General features: G+C 41.3%; 1 protein-coding gene across 1 annotated transcript; it reads right to left on the bottom strand.

Annotated features, from left to right (window-relative positions):
* Window positions 1-1,780: 1,780 nt before the first annotated feature.
* On the bottom strand, window positions 1,781-16,334 carry LOC146161335 (P-selectin-like). Its single transcript, XM_083385570.1, has 13 exons — window positions 16,068-16,334; window positions 12,703-12,894; window positions 11,482-11,865; window positions 10,955-11,146; window positions 10,230-10,391; window positions 9,553-9,672; window positions 8,212-8,400; window positions 7,848-8,039; window positions 7,148-7,333; window positions 6,206-6,373; window positions 5,539-5,721; window positions 3,052-3,261; window positions 1,781-2,425 (listed from the first exon to the last, which is right to left on the bottom strand). Exons 1-13 carry the CDS (start codon window positions 16,120-16,122, stop codon window positions 2,364-2,366), a joined length of 2,295 nt encoding a protein of 764 aa, XP_083241696.1. The 5' UTR covers window positions 16,123-16,334; the 3' UTR covers window positions 1,781-2,363.
* Between the last annotated feature and the right edge of the window lie 186 nt (window positions 16,335-16,520).

The following is a 16,520-nucleotide window of genomic DNA, read 5'->3' as shown; positions in this document are numbered from 1 at the left end:
TGAAAGTTCACAAAAGATAAAAAGGTGAGATAGAATTAATAACACTTGAACCCTAACCCAAATAGTGTGCGTTAATATAATAATTATTTGAACGCTGGAAAAAAAGCTCAAATTAGTGTGGGCGTAAAGATACTTTCTCGTCCAGGATATATCGGATGGGTTATGTCACACATTGATAAACCTAAAGCGTTTATATAATTATTAAATCAACGCACAATATTTGAGTTACGGTGCTAGTTAGCGTTTAGGTTCGGGTGGGTCAAGTATTATTAAACTTAGTCTATTCATGCAGATCTGTTAAGTCAAATTAATGCATGGTTTAAGACAGTGATTCCCAAACCGTGTGCCGCGAATCTTTTTGTAATTTCGGAAAATAGTGTATTTGTTATACAAATAGGCATACGCGCAAGCATTTTAGACTTGAATACGCACTATACGGTACCCATTACATAATCACATTGAGACATTTACATATAGCTTGTCAGGGTGATTGTAAAATGACTTTATTATTGTTCTATTAAAAGTGTGTCGCGAAATATTTAATATATTTTTAGTGTGCCGCGAGCGAAAAAAGTTTGGGAACCACTGGTTTAAGACCTCGAAGTCTAAAATTCAGACTTTTAAACCTTTGGATGCCTTAATTGTAGGCCTACCATATGTCCTCTTTTGGGAGGATTTTTTCTCTTTTTTCAAGAAAAGTGAATGGTCTCCGAGGACGCTCAAAAATGCCCAAATATCCATTTTTCGCATTTCGAATTAGTTGCTTATACTTTCAACAAGACTTTTAGGCGAGACGTTGTAGTTATTTCCAAAAAAATACTGTAGCCATGAAATATGCTGAATTGCTGGTTTAAAAAAGGTTTTCTAACAAATTGCCTAACCAGCCCTACCTTCTGGATTGTTATTGCACACATTGCGCCAGAAAAAAAAATGCTAAAAATCGCGCAATTTTAATTTAGCATTATGGCCCATATTGCAAATGTTGAACGCATTTTTTCTTTTGCAAAGGAAGAGACAGTTTGATCAGTTTCGAGCATATTGACCGATGTATATAATTTCAATGATATTTCGTGCAAACAATTTCACGATCACGCTGAAAGTGATCATTCCTTGTTGGCAAAAGTAAGGGAACCGCAATTAGTTTTCATGGGCTGAATCTGAAAAATAAATTTGATTTGTTGTTTTTGTGTCTAGTTTTGTAACTTTTGCTTTGCTTTGTTTTTGTAACTTTTCCCTGCAACTACCAAGGAAATGTAAAACATCATCAAACTTAAACGTAACGATTCTACTTTCGTTTTACTTGCCGACAAAAAATGTCCTCTTTTTGCTCGCTGAAAATATGGTAGCCATATGTAGGCTATGCTAGATTTTTGCTGTTGTTAAATGAGTTTTTACTCATAATCAGACAAGTTTTTCAAGTTTAATATTTCCGTTTTTATCAATAATTGACTTGGAGTTGCTTGCTCTAACAATGAATTTACCTGGACTTGTCTTGTTATATCTTGAAAATATTTGAGTTGGTCTTAAGTTGTTTTACAAATGAATTTACTTAGACTTCAATAAGTTTAAAGTGACTTGTTTACAACACTGATAAATACTGTGATCAGCCCTGCTAAAGTAGTACCTACTGACAAACGAATACGGCACACTCGTAACAATGTACTCACGGAAATGCCATTTTCGAAAATGTACCAGCCTATACTGTAGTTTATCCTTATGCAGTTTGTCAAATTTAAAACATTAAAACACGATAGGTTAAGTAAACAAAGACTGCGGCACTATGCTGCATTTACCCATTTCCTTGATGAGTTCAGTTCGGGTGAAGGTCAAGTTACTTCCATATATTAGGCCAAATTTTTAAAAGCATACGCTAAACGGCTGTTACCAATTCTTTAAGTATGATTTCGGTTTACTTCAACGAATCGGTTACAAAGTTTACAATATTTAAGTTATATTTCTGTATCCCGTATGTACAGTTGGGAGGACACGTTGAATATCGCTCAAGAAAAACAAAAATATAAACAGGAGAAAAACGAAAAAAAAAATAAAACGTCGCAAAAAACTTAATTTTAAAAATACAGGGTTGAACAACGACAACAATAACACAAAGGTTTAATAAAAAAAAGTGTACATTTTTTGGGTTTGGCCGCAGAACTTTGTGAATGTGGCGAAAGTATAAGGTGACTTTTCGATGTATATGAACGAACCGATCGCAACACCTTTTCGTAAATCAATGCCACTCGGAATTTCTCAGCGCGACATTACCAGGGATCAATGTGCGTCAGATGAATAGAACGTAAAGAAACGTATCGAAAATATTTGAAAACGATCCGAACTCTGCCCGCGTGTAGGTCACGATTACTTCATCCCCGAAAATCGACTGGACCTTCGCCGATGAAGAAGCCGCCAGGAGCAGCGGGCGTCTCTGCAAAAATAAAATCGTGTTCTGATTTTGTAAAACTAACGTAGTTTTAAATTTTATCCAGACGACATATAGTACGAAAATAACATTTCTACTGTGTCCCAGACACTATGAAGGCTATTTAAAAATAGCTTTGGTCCCATCAGCACACTAACTGTTAAATCGACAATTGACATGTAGCCCGTGCTTGCGGTGCACAAATTCTCCAATTTATTACCAGAAGCGTTAGCTAAAAACCTTGTGTAAGAAAAGAATATTTTACAAATAATAAAATCTGAATCTGTTCATATAAACTTGTTACTGCTTTGCAACCTTTCTATCAAACATTCTAAATATCCAGTGACTTTAAGTATAGTTGTTTTGAGCGATTCATTTTCTATTTATCAAAAATAGCACCGACTGTGTTAAAAACCAAAATTTGAGATTTGATGGGGAGAACTTCTTGTCAAACCATAACAGCATTTTTTTAATTTTTTTTTTTAACTTTTGTAATAATGTCATAACTGAAATTGATACAAGCTCGTATCGAAACGCCTTAATCCTTATTGGATTTATAATTCAATATCAAACTTTTATATATTCTTAGAAATAAGACTTCATACTTTTTAACACTATATAAAAGTACGCACCTGTACAGGTGGGAAAAGGCGCACTCCACTTTCCGCCTTCGAGACACTGCAACTCTCTCACGCCCTCAAGTGTAAATCCCAAGGCACACGTAAATGTAGCGGTCGTGTCGAGTCTGATATCTTCGCCCGGAACCAGGTTTCTCAATCGATAATCTCTTATCTTCCTGCCGTCCCGGGTATCTTGAGGGATGGCAGGACAGGGCTTGTTTTCTACAAAGTAACCATGTGTTTATTGATTTTGATGAAAGGAAGCGTGTTTGTGCCACTATACGCTTTTTTGTGGATACTGGAGATAATAGAGCTTTATGGAATATGCAAAATGTTTTTCCTCATTCCGATACCCCATACCTCTTTCTTCAAATATTGTGATCCGGTCGGTCCTTTGCTTAAAAAAATTAGAAAAAAATCCTTATCTTCCGATTTTGAAAATACTTAAATATTTAATTAACATAAAGATCTTCTGTTTTCCAATAAACCTATATATTTTATTTAACATCGAGACGAAAATCACATTTGGCATTTATTGAATAAAAATTGAACCGTTTCTTGGTAAAACCACTCTGAATTTAAAGAGATATTTTTGGAGAAAAATATTTCTTGGCCGACGCGAATAAGCGCGATATCGCGTGCGCTGTTTTTCAATTAGTTCGGGCAATTGCACGTTCATTGTTCCACGCTCAAGTGAAATTGCCAGTTCGTAGCGGGTCGAACACAATGTTTGGTGTCGAGCGGGCGGCCGCAACTATTTCAACGACTCTGCTAACGAAAAAAAAACTCGTTTTCTGCATTTTCGCCAAGTCACCCTGTAGAGATAAGAGGCGACCAATTTGCGAGCATATAATTGGTGCTGCTCATGGTTCTAACTGCGCTTGGATCGTGTTTTGATCAACGCAACAAGTTGGATCAGCTCTCACAGGAAATTGCGTTTATTTACGAGTTGAGATATTGCAACTATGCAGGAAAGCGTACGTCAATTGACTTTTTTTTAATTTATGCTTTAGGCAGAGGCGGAACCAACGAGTTATTAGAATCACATTGAAGTAATGAAATTTTATTGCTCCTCGTTATAAACAGACGTCACGTCTGCATGCCGATGGTTTTTGGCCCTCATCACACTGCTTTATATTAGGGTTACTCATACATGAGTTGCGGTGCACGGATATTTCAAATTTGAATGTGGATCTTAACATAAGAATTTCATGATTAACAAGTTAATTAACTAATTTGTCATACGATTAAGGAGTTTTCTTGGAACTGAAAAATAGATTAGCAATGTGACTAAAGAACTGACTAGCAGAACAATGAAGAATTTGTGAGTTTTTAGGACACATTGCCTTTACGTAATACTACAAAATATTTCATCTTTTAACTTTTGTATTTGAATAAATAATAGTTCAGTATTCCTGTTATATAGCATTTCTTGTTAGATTGAACGTCCCCACATACATGGCCAAAGGGCATGCTTTGGAATTAAACGTCGCCGGTAAGATTTTCACATATATACAAACTTTTTGATCCATTCAACGAGAACATATTTCGCAACAATTCTCTTTTTTATTGTGTTTGCTTCGTCTGTTAAGGCTTATCATTTTATTACCTTTGCGAAGTAATGTCATCTCTCTAAAGGTCACAGTACGTTCGGGTGACGCGACAAGGTCACCTACACCCAGGTGACCGGGTCAAGACCGCCGAACCGCGCAATTACATAAAGAACCGAACAAAAGAAAACGCTAATCGCTAGGCTGGCCGGAATTGTAATAGCAGTCGAAGGTCCGGGATTACCTCCAGCAAAAACATAAAGCCCGAGAAGCGATGGGATTAGCTCGCGCGTGCGACGGTAAACATCGGCACAATGGCGGAGTGCCCATTACACGCCTGTGACCGGATAAGCTCCAGCGTTCGACGGGCGCTCTTTGTTTTAACTCGATGGAAGTGAAAACGGCGGGATTTTGTCGAGAGCTAAGCTCGTAATATTGGCTTTTTAAGGTTGATGGAAGTTCAGCCGATCTGTACTGCTTTGGACGGTTGGCAGACTGCTGCAGCCAAATTTGATTTTTACCGCAATTATTTATTTGAAATTGATGAAAGCCAGATTTAAAAAAAAGTTTGTTAGTCAAGTGCATCGCACCGTATTTACAAAGTTATGCTTGGCATCGAACTTGTATCAATGACAAAGCTTTGTCTAACCCAGGTATGTCCAATACACGAGTTCACTCTGGAAGAGCGGGTGTTTATAAATTACGTTATTTTATGACGTCACGATTTGGTATAACTTATGACGCCACTCCTTTAATTTAATGGGTTTTGCCACCCATCGAAAATGTGAATGTGGCAATGTGGCCCATTCTGTTAAAAGTTTGGTCATCACTGGTCTAACCCTTTATCTGATTTTAATCTGATTTTACATAAACTGTAGTTTTTAAAAAATGGTGGCAAATATCGATAATTTGAAGAAAAGCTTTAATGTTATTGCTGCTCAAGTCATACCTTTGCAAAGAGGGGGTTCTTTTAACCAAACTCCGACCTCGGTACACTTGATGTAAGGCGCTCCGATTAAGACAAAGCCTTCGTCGCACGAGAATAGAGCGATCTGTTCATTTGACTCCCCTTCAACGGTCTTTATCTTACCGCCAGTGGGCTCTCGCAACGCCGGACAACGTTTTTTCGGTTCTGAGAAAAGGAATGTTTTTGGAATTTGACGAAAGTTTGTTGGCTACTAAGCTGCTTTGTTACCGAAACAGGAACCAACTCGTTTGAAACATAACTTCAACTCTTCTTTTTCAACCGACATTTAAATCAATTTTACATCAACCGTTTTGTTTTTTAATCTTTGGCTGCGCAAAATACTGCAACCAAGTATAAATAGGTAAATCGTGACATATTTTCTCAACCAAATACTGTAGCCTGGAAATTGGTTATTGAATCATAACAAAATGGCGACCGTTTCTAACCGACTGTGATAAGCTTGACCAAGCTCGACGAAAACGAAGAAGTCGTTTAGGCAACAGCAGTTGCTTGTTTGATACAAAACAGCGCTCGACGTTTGACCTGTCGCCTAAGCCCAGCCGAAAAGCTAAAACTGACGCGCATCGATGTTGCTGCTGTCGAAATTAGTGGGCATAGCTCCATCAAGCCTGAAAATAGCATGGCATACCTTCGCACGTAGGCAGAGCTTGCGTCCACTCTCCGTCGATGCCGCACTCTGCGTAAGCCACGCGTCCGTCGTCGCACTTAAATCGGGCCAAGGCGCGCGGACGGAAGCCGAACAGGACCGGGTAGGTCACGCTGCCGCCGGGAAATGGCCGCGGAATCGGGCACAAGGCTGCGAAAGCAAAAGGTGTTTTATACGCTGGTTTAGAAAAATGCAAGAAAATCAACGTTTCGCGTAACTCTAAAACAGTAATGATAGGTTGCCGAAAAATGCCTAAATTACTTGGCACCTTGCAATAGCAGCGATTGGAATTATTTGAATTTTGCAGGCAATGGAATGACAAAGGCATTACGCTGTTTTTTATCTTACTTATCACATTTCTCTTTTTCTAAATATACACACCCAAAATACTCCCAATTATAGAACACCGTTCTTAGGAACCAGGCTTTTCTATACACACATCTCACAAACTTTCTCTTTTCATATGTAGATAGAAGAGAAAGTTTGTGAGATGTGTGTGTGTGGCAAGATGTTCGCCCAGTCGGTGATGATTATAATATTGAATTCGAGCAGCATTGACGTTGCGCCGCTTTAGCTCAGTGGTAGAAAACTGGTATTATATATTTGAGGACTCACTAACAACAGAAATTCCATTCAGCAACAAATTACCCCAAGAATTGTTTACACCCCAACAATGTAAACAGATTAAAATATAAGTTGTTACAGTCACAACACTATATCGCTAATTAAACAGTAACATGTTTGAGATATTACTATCAGTTGCTAAATAGTTCATTGTTTATGCTTAGTTGTCCACCAAAGCCGTATAAAATCGCTACCACAGGCTATTTAGAAGCAAAAGCAAATAAATCATCGATTGAGCAGAAAATTCTGGCCGTTTGCTGTTTTGCATACTTGTTGTGTTTGCTGTATTAATGTATATACCTTCGCACGTCGGAACTGCAGTGTTCCATTTTCCGTTGCTAAGGCAGTTTATCGACGCCGAGCCAACAAGTTTGAAGCCTCTGTTGCAAGTAAACGAGAGAGTGGTAGAATGCGGTGCTGGTCCGGATAACATGGGTTCCACCATACCGTTGGAAGGCGACCTAATCATGGGACATCGCTTAACTCCTGTGCAAAAAAAATATGTTGTTAAATTTCCTTAAGCTATTTAAATATTCAATCGAACGTTGGTGTACATCCCGGTAAAATCAATTAGGTACACGGTACATAACACAGCTGTGATTTTATGAACTATAGCTAATCTAATTAGGACATGAAAGTATGGCGTTTGTCAGGCCAAATTGGGATTTACATAAATCTGATGGCTTTATAAATCTGCTATAAAATGCACTTTTATTTAAAATTTTATAAATGTTAAAATTTTATAAATGTGTAAATGTTGTACCAAGGCGTTACGCTAAAGCCGAAGCACAAATGCGGTGAACGAACGCTCAAAAACAAGCGCTGTGCTGTATTCAACGATAGAGAAGAATGGGGAAATCCTATCGTTCAACAACGAGTGAAACTGCGGCTAAGGCAAATACAGTTTTGGGCCTAAAAGCTATGCTGAGGCATTACGCTAAAGCCGAAGCTCAAATGACAAATTCAATGAATGGGATACTGGGCCAGGACACACGTTTACCTGTTCGCTCGCAGCGCGGCTTTTGACCCAACCACTTGCCGTCGAAGCAGAATAGCAGTGGGTCGCCCTTGATCTCAAAACCTTCTGTGCAGATAAAGAGCAGAGCCGAGTAGCGTTCGTTCTGCGGCACCGAGTTTGCCCAGTACATGTAGCCGTGCTGGATCCTGCTCATCCTGGGACAAGAAACGTCACCTGCGAACAAGAAAATAGGTCCTGTTACTTTGACAGTCTCCTATTCCGGGTAAAGGAGTAATATTTTGAAGTCATGTCTACCCTTAAGGTGAAGATTGCGTACCTCGTTACCATTTACGCTTTCAGTGGTCTTATATTGCGAAAAAAAAGACACAACAGCAGGAAAACTCACGTCTGCAAGTCGGAAACTCAGCTGTCCACTTGCCGCCGGGTCCGCACGTCATCGAGGCCGCCCCCTGCAGCCTGTATCCACCCCTGCAGGAAAAGTGAAGCTTGGAGAGGGGTGCTGGGGGTTCGAACTCACCCAGCAGCGAGAACTTGCCGTTGGTGGGGTGGTACGGGGCCGGGCACGCCGGGTAACCTGCAATCAAAAATAAGTTATGCATTTCCTTGTGCTTCGTAAGACAAGCAACAATTTACGGAATATGACAAATGTGATGAATTTGGTTTCAATTTTTTCCCTTTAAGCTTCATAAAAGCCTCTCAAATCATCTCATTTAAACGGTTTGTGTTATGACAAAGCATAAACTCACCTAAACTCAAACAGCTGTGTGTTAATCTATGGTTATGCTTTCATCTTATATTTAACTAGTTTTTTTCACATCAAAATTATGCTTGTTGTTTGTTTTATTGAAGTTCTGCAAGCAACTCATGGCCTTTGCTTTTAGTCAGGAATTTAACCAAATATAATGTAGTACAGGCGTACTGCAAAGTATTTTGCTAGTCTAATATAATTTAACCTTTAAAATAAGATTATTGTTCGGAAGTGGCAAAAAAATTCGAGGCCGTAAATTGAAAACTCGCTTGCCTATAAACTTTGCGGGCGCCCTAACCAAATTGCGTGCTGGTTGGAGAAACGCGCCAAGCATAGCATTAAAACGCCGGTAATGTCCTGCTTTGTCGTGACGCCGTAATTGCGTCTTATCAGATCGGGGCAATCGACAGAACGACGAGACGAATTGAAGCAAGTGGAATTGCCGGTTCGGGCCTGTGTTTAAATGTCCATGTTGCTACGTGGGGGGGGGGGGGGGGGTGTATGCGGCGCTATAATAAGTGCCGTAGGTAGACATTGGCATACACGGCAGGTTGTTCACACACTGTTACGTTTATCAACAGATTTGACGACGAAAAACGACACGCCGCGTTTAATTAGAGACTTCATTTTGTTTTTTTAAAACTACAGTGAAGTCGTTTTGCTGTTTGTACATAAAAGCTGAGAGCAAGCTACATTTTGAAAGGTTTACTTTGCATCGGCCTTAATTAAAGACCTTGGTTATAGGCTTGATCCAAACTTTTTATTGATTGTTTTTTAATTCTTTCATTAAAACTGGTAACAACTATTAAGTTCCGTATTAAAATAAATTAAAGTTCACTAAAATTGTAATCCCGCGGTGGTGCGATCACTTTACCCAATTCCGGACCTTTTACTTTCAAAGACAAAATAAGGCGGCGATTCGAAACTCCTTTTTTCTTTCGTAACTCGAACGAAGTGCCGTCGGGTCAGAGCTCTTACCTGCGCACGTCGCGAAAACGTTGCTCTTCGACTTCTTAATTGGAGTCAGGTTCTGCAAAGTGCCGATCGCGACCTGTTCGCGGGGACGTCGGTCTTCCACATGGCGACAGGGCGTCCGAGCTGCGTGTTAAAGCGATTCGGCTTGTTCAACATTGTTTACGACGCAGTCGACTCCAACCATATGTTACAATTTTAATCAAACAGTTGTGTTGCGAAACAGTGTTATAGACTTTGAATCAAGCGACCCACCACAAGCCATGTTAAAAATAGACCCCACCAGGCAGCATATCAATAGATAGAAATCGCTCTTCTGGTGTAAACGAAGTATAAATCGGGCTTACGTGATTAGTGACTTAAAATGTAGGCACTTTACTATTACTGGTGTAAGCATTGTGACCCGCGGCACATGAAGTCAGTTGACGTATTTATCCGTCATAAAATAGTAAAATTGTTCTTTTGTTAAAGTTTACGCCAGTAAGAAACATGGACGTTCGCTATGGTTGTCAGACCAACCAGGGTATATGTGGTTGGTGTTTGTTTGCGTATACAATCAAGCACAAAACACTTCAAGTTAGTCCTATAGAGTCCTATAGATGCCACTGGAAAACTACATTTAATTAGAGTCCTATGTATGCTACTGAAAAACTACAGATCTTATACACCCAAGTCGTACTTACAAAGGCAGAGAGAATTCTGCATGCCCCAGCTTCCGTCGTTGGCGTTACAGTAAATCGTCGACGGCCCTTGGAGTACAAATCCCGGGTTACAAAGAAGCAACCAGGAACCGCCACGCCATATCAGTCTGCCGTTGGGTGGATTTTCGACTGCGGGGCAGGCCACTGTAAAAAACAATAACACGGAGACATGAAAAGCTGCAAATTAGCGCGCGCTAATAACTGCGCTGGGCATTGTGCTGGAGTTTAGTCGGAACAAAGCGATCTCTCCGCTTAAGATAAAGCAGGAAGCTTCGTTGGCCTTGATAGTTGAGCTTGTGCCAGCACCTGGCACTTTACCGTATGATAATGACCGACCGCGCTTAAAAGTGCACCATCTTTTCTAAATGCCTGAATTCCCGACGCGACGCAACTATCGCCCACTCACATACTTTCCCGCGTAGCCTATAGTGTGATCTTTAAGCCGGCTATCCCACACAAACAAACTATTTGTTTAAAAAACTGCCCGAAAGAAATGCATTGTTGGTAAAAGGATTTTGCTATGCTTACTATTTTAGACCGAAATTGATTTAAACTTACCCTGTTAAACTATAGTAGACCGTTTATAAGGAAATATACAGGAGAATTTAGTCTTTTATGCCAGCCAGAGCCAACACATATACCAATAGACAAGGAAGAGTCTCACCCAAACGATCAAAAATGTATTCTATGCTCTGCGATAAACTTACGTCTGCATCTCGGAGTAGTTTCAGAGGACCATCGGTTGTCGGCGCCGCATCTCACAAGATTGCCGGTGGGCGCATCGAGCTTAAAGCCTCTGTCGCAAGTGTAAATGGCCGCACCCTGCCCGGTCTTGTACGACTGGTAGACGTGCACGGCGCCGTTTCGTGGTGCCACAAGGTCCGGGCATTTCGGCTCGGCTGAAAGAAAAACTAACAAGTTAAATATGTGTTGAATCAAATCTGCGAGAGTTGACTGCAGTTTGACCTAACTAAGGCAATGTGTCTAATCTAGTGTTTAAGATATTCACAGTTGGATGCTTTCTGTCAGGTCTGATTTATTGTTTATGTTTGTTGGGGTATACAAACTATGCATGTGTGCAAAATGACATCGCAAAATTACGCTAGCAAAACTTGTAGTAACAAAAAAAAGTTTAAAAAATTCTAATTTGACAGCTAATTAGCAACTATTAACTCAATCCTGGTTGTTGCGTAGCAGGCGTTAAAACCTTACAAAAAGTTAAATATTTTCTTACCAACGCAGTTTGGCGCCGCCGTGGGAAGGAAGGCGCCAAGGTGGCAGTACTTGTAGAAGATCGGACCCTCGGGGACGAAGCCGGGCCTGCACTTGACGGCAAACAGCGGCGCCGGGGCGTCCGAGTCCACCGACTTGGCCGAAAGGGCCACCTGCTGGCGCCTCATAATCTGCATCGTCTCCAAAGTGGACCTCAGCTCGAAAACAAGGTCATAGCGCTCCTTAAATGAGCCCAAGTTGTCGGCGGAGGCGATTGCCATAGCGTTGAGCATCGTGTACGTCTTCTCCGGGTCCATGTCCTGACTGCGCGCCAGCACCTCACCGTTGGTAAGCTGACGGAGACGCCCGTTTGCCGGGTGACGAACCGTCGGGCACTGGAACGTGTCTACACGACGGAAGCCAGTTGTTATTGGAGTTTAGTTTTAATTATTATTTATCCTGATGAGTTCTGCTGCTGTATCTGATGCTGCTGAAATGTTAGTGTATTACGTTCACCAGAAAAGCGAGAATAATTATTTCTCGAAGCGTGTTGTTCTTTAGGTATGGTTTAGCTGTTAGGGCTTGTCATTGCGTAACGAAGGGCTTGCCAAATAATTTGTGGATGTTTTTAACGGCTCTTTACTTTATTACATTTGTGTTACGTAATAAATTGCGAGGGTCACGTAAGCCGTAGTGAAATAGCACTGCCTCGAAAAGACAGCAACGTGAAATGACATTATCGCAAATCTGCGAAAGGGTAATAAACCACCAACCCCCAACAAACCCAACCTCGCTCTCGTAATCGATATCGCTCCCGTTACCTAACCCCCAGCGGACTACCCTTTAACGACTTGGTTTTACATTTCGCGGTAATGTCTCTTATTCTTGGTCGTGATATTCTGCTGCCGTGACCGGATCCTTACTGCTCATGTTCATTTTGTTCAAAGCTGGTTTGTGTTTTTTTATGTATGGGCTTAAAGAATAAAGCCTATATGTGAAGAACAAAAACCGCCACTAAAAAGGGTATATGCAATGTTATGAATTAATTATGTACAGCAACTTGTGCAACATGGCTTAAAGGTTCGTATTTTTTATCTCAGAAAAAGAGTAAATTGTGGGAACATTGTTCTAACTCCCATGGATTCGGGTGTTTTAGTGGCCCGCCATTTTTACATAAAATGTCATAGAAACTGAACAAACACGTATACCAAATGCTACACACAATGATTATACTATAACTCACCAATACACTGGGGCTTGCCCTGCAACACAATACCGTCGACGCAGAGCGCCACGCACTGCCCCTTGAGCGTGTAACCCTCGTCACAAGAGAAGCGGAACATGGCCGTGTTCTTGGCGAAGACACCGTACGAGATGGTTTCCATTCGGCCGCGCGGTGGTGGCGTTACGTTCCGGCACGACCATCGCTGCATTGCTGCATGAAGGGAAAAGAATGAAAAAAAAAACGAAGAGAAAAGAGAACGGTGCTGGATTGTTTGCTTATATACCCGGGCAGGTGTGCAACTCGCCGATACGGTTCGGTTTGTTGTGGCTACAATTAATTACCTCAGCTGCATGGAAAGTTGGCGCGCGGTCAGTTCGGGCTAATTCATTTGCAGCAGGAAAAACCGGAACCGCCTCGTAAACCCATCGGATCGAGGCACGAACTTTCCAGCAAAACGCGCGGTCCTATTTTTGTGTCCTATATGCTAATTTGAACATTTCCTGTGAAATCACGTGGATTCGATTGCTTCAAACGCTACATCTTAGCTTGTGCGGCTTTACCGAAAACCTATAACCGTAAGAGATCTGTCACGTTTAGAATATAAAACCAAAATCGGTCGGATTTTGCCTCAATATGCTGCAACACTGCGATAATCACGTGAATACAAATCGCAAGATCGAAAATCCCTTAAGATTTCTCGGAAGGTAACTTCAAGTTGCTTAATGTTTTCCGTTCAGGTCCTTTCGCGGTCGGCCGAGAGTCTAATGTTGCGCTCCAGGGCGTTATCGCGACCCCATATCGGCTTGGGCGAAGTGCCAACTGACGTCTTCCCTTGCATCAAGTTCTATTCAATTTCAGTTGTTTCACATTTACAGTTTATGTTACGTGGCAGAATGTTTAAGCCAAACGATACACAAACTTCGGACTAACTACTCTAATTAGAGTTATATTTTATATTTTTACGTAAAGCAAGGCATGTGCGAAAAGGCAAAAATGTGGCCAATAGAATAAACTTTCCGAATTTTTTAACCTGACCGCCGTTTCAATGAACACCATGTGGCTTTTAAGGTGATGATCATAAGCGTTGCCCTTTTATTCTCTTATTAATGCAAGAATAAAAAAAATATGCGATAAGTTGGACTTTCACACTTCATCATCACTGGGGTTTATTTGCATCGTTAGGGCTAACGCGATAGACAACCTTTCCGCGAGAGAGAATGTGCCTCTATATCGCCCACAGTCGCTAAACGTACGCTTCAATTAGCGCAATTTAGGATGGAAGCGCTTTCTAATTCAGTTCAGTAAGAGTCAGGAAATTAACGAGTCTTATTGCTGTGATAAACGTGTAATTTTCGGATGCAGAAGCGTAATTTATAGGATGGCAAATTGGTCGGCACGCGCGCTTCCAATAAACGTGGCTTGTTTTTAAATCAATTTTGCGTTTTGCGAATAACTTCATGTCACCGTCTTTTAAATATATATTTAGGAGACCACGCTCATAAAACCCACAAACGTCATTTGATGCACGTATATCGTACGCCGGGTATAACACGACGGCCTTTTTGTTAAATAAAAACGTATTTGCGTATAGAGCTTTAATGTCTACGTTTCATTTCCAAGTTAGTTTCAATCTAAGCAGTTTTGACACTTCGTAGTTTGCGAAGGGGGTTGTTTGCTGTTTGAACAAAACTCATAGGTCAACCGGTTGGTAATTTTCGCACATGACAGTATCCATATTGCATTTCGAAATCTGAAAATGTAACAGTTATTCGCCAGTGCAAAATAAAATTGCATAACGTGATGGCATACGTTTGACGCGACTTTGCACGCTGCGAATAGCATGAATCGTGCCTCTTCGTTTTCGTTCAGTCTCGAGACTTGCGCTTCGTATAATGACTTGCCTCGACTCGGGTTTCTCGGAAATCTCGAAAACAGTCAATAATTTGGTCGCGAAGATGCGCCAGTGATGAGCCAAGCTCGGCGAGCGATATAAGGTTACCCTGTAAGTGTATCGATAAGATGGCGCAAGGCAACTTGAGGTGTTGTGTTGTCACCTTGACCACTGCTATCGGCCGTTTTTTATTACACGTCTACCGCAAAATCGGTCGATGCCCTTTGCCCAGCTTTTTGTTTTAAAGGGCTTTGAAACGAGGATAGACCCCTAGGGCCGATTACAAGACTGCTGTTAAAATTAGGAAAACGTTGTGCCACTTTTTTGATGTGGCCTTGTCGTGGTGCGTGCATACAAATAATAGGCTATTTATTATCACAACTTTAACAGCGTCGGGATATTTTTTAACCGAGTTTTTCCGGATATTTTTAACTCGTTGTCAGTCTACACGGCTGCTGTACAACAAATATTTTTCACATCATGTTTTATGCCGTTTTCGCACCGCTGTGAAATCAGCACGATCGCAAAAGAAGCGCGGGTTGCTTTTAAAGTGGCCGAGTAAAATAGAGATGGCCTTTATAATGCCTCTCGTTTAGGACGACCGCGGCAAAACCGTGTAAGTCCTTGACCTATAAGTCGCCGCGTAAACGCAACGTTACATTCTCGGTGGAGCAGGTGAACTTTAACTCCGAAGTAGCTGCGCGGCGGGCAGTGGTCAAGCTCCGCCTTGTATATTTAGTCAAAAACAGGCACAGGACAAGCTGGGTTGGCGCAAGCATCACGAAACCGCTTATGGAACAAAGCAAACGCTTGGGTCGGGTTTGATCTCTATCGAGCGCGCTTGACATCTTCGCATGCCGTCGGCAAAATATTCGACGCGCTTCGGAATCTTCGAGCGAAAAAAACGTTTTGTTTTGTCAACCCGCAATGAACCCCTTGCCTCGCTTTTTTTTGCCCAGAGGCTGCGCCGACTGTCGGAATTTAACGTACATAGACGCTCAATTTCTGCCATATTCATATAATCGACGAGCACGAAGTGAGAAGCCATGTTTCGCTTTTTCTTACAGCGCGTTTTTTTTATACAGCAGTCTATTTTCCCTGGCATGTAAAGACACATTCTTAGTCACATTGGCCTCGATAATGTTCTTGCTCCTCAATACTCTTAAATAGTTGTCAAGACTTTGCAATTTTTTTAGAACGCAACCTTTGGCCAATGCATTATAACGAGACACAACATTCAGTCGTAAAGTCTGTTTTCCAATTCGACGTTCGAAAAGGCTTCATACGCGAGCGAGATGGTTTTGTCGAGTCATAAGCTGAAACAAGCGACATCTTTGCCTCACTTATTTCGTATCGCGTGGCTTTTTATCCGGCTTTAACAGGATAGCGAGAACAATGAAATCGTCATCAGCGTATATCGAGATTTACCGAGTGACTCGAATACGCGGGCGGTGCACACAAACAAAACACAAACAAACAAACAAAAACCAACCTGATCCGCTTTCGGCGAAGAGCAAAGAAGCTATCAAGGCAACGATCCAATCCATGACGTGATACAGGTTGATTGCCTAAAAAACGTTCGTTACAAACTTGTAATTCTGAAAGCGCGATGATCACGAATTCACACGATCCGACGTTGTCTTCTTTGCTTTAGCTCTTGTACGGTTTCCTTTCGGCGTTGATGATGTCAGTAAAAGTGGCACGTTCGCAAAGCAAGCGACTGACAATGATCACGACCTTATATACCTGCTGCGTATTACTACACTGACAGACCTGGAAGAAAAATAACAATCCACTTCAACATCAAATGCTCGTTACGACCGCTCGCGCCTGCACCAAGTGCCGTTTCCACTTGATGGCTCGTAAGAACGAAAAGCTCGGAGAAAAGTATACTTTTGAGACAATTTTCTTAAAGCCTGCGATCGTTGCCTTACTGGACGAAACT

The sequence above is a fragment of the Ascidiella aspersa genome, chromosome 3 (genome assembly GCF_963924565.1).
Source record: "Ascidiella aspersa chromosome 3, kaAscAspe10.2, whole genome shotgun sequence".
NCBI lineage: Eukaryota > Metazoa > Chordata > Ascidiacea > Phlebobranchia > Ascidiidae > Ascidiella > Ascidiella aspersa.
This window is presented reverse-complemented; position numbering and strand designations above follow the sequence as displayed.

Coding starts and splice junctions, on each gene's coding strand:
- LOC146161335 (XM_083385570.1), bottom strand. CDS start 16,122: ATGGATTGGATCGTTGCCTTGATAGCTTCTTTGCTCTTCGCCGAAAGC. Junction 11,866..12,702: donor GGGCAAGCCCCAGTGTATTG/GTGAGTTATAGT, acceptor TCCGTCGTGTAG/ACACGTTCCAGTGCCCGACG. Junction 8,401..9,552: donor CGTTTTCGCGACGTGCGCAG/GTAAGAGCTCTG, acceptor TTTTGATTGCAG/GTTACCCGGCGTGCCCGGCC.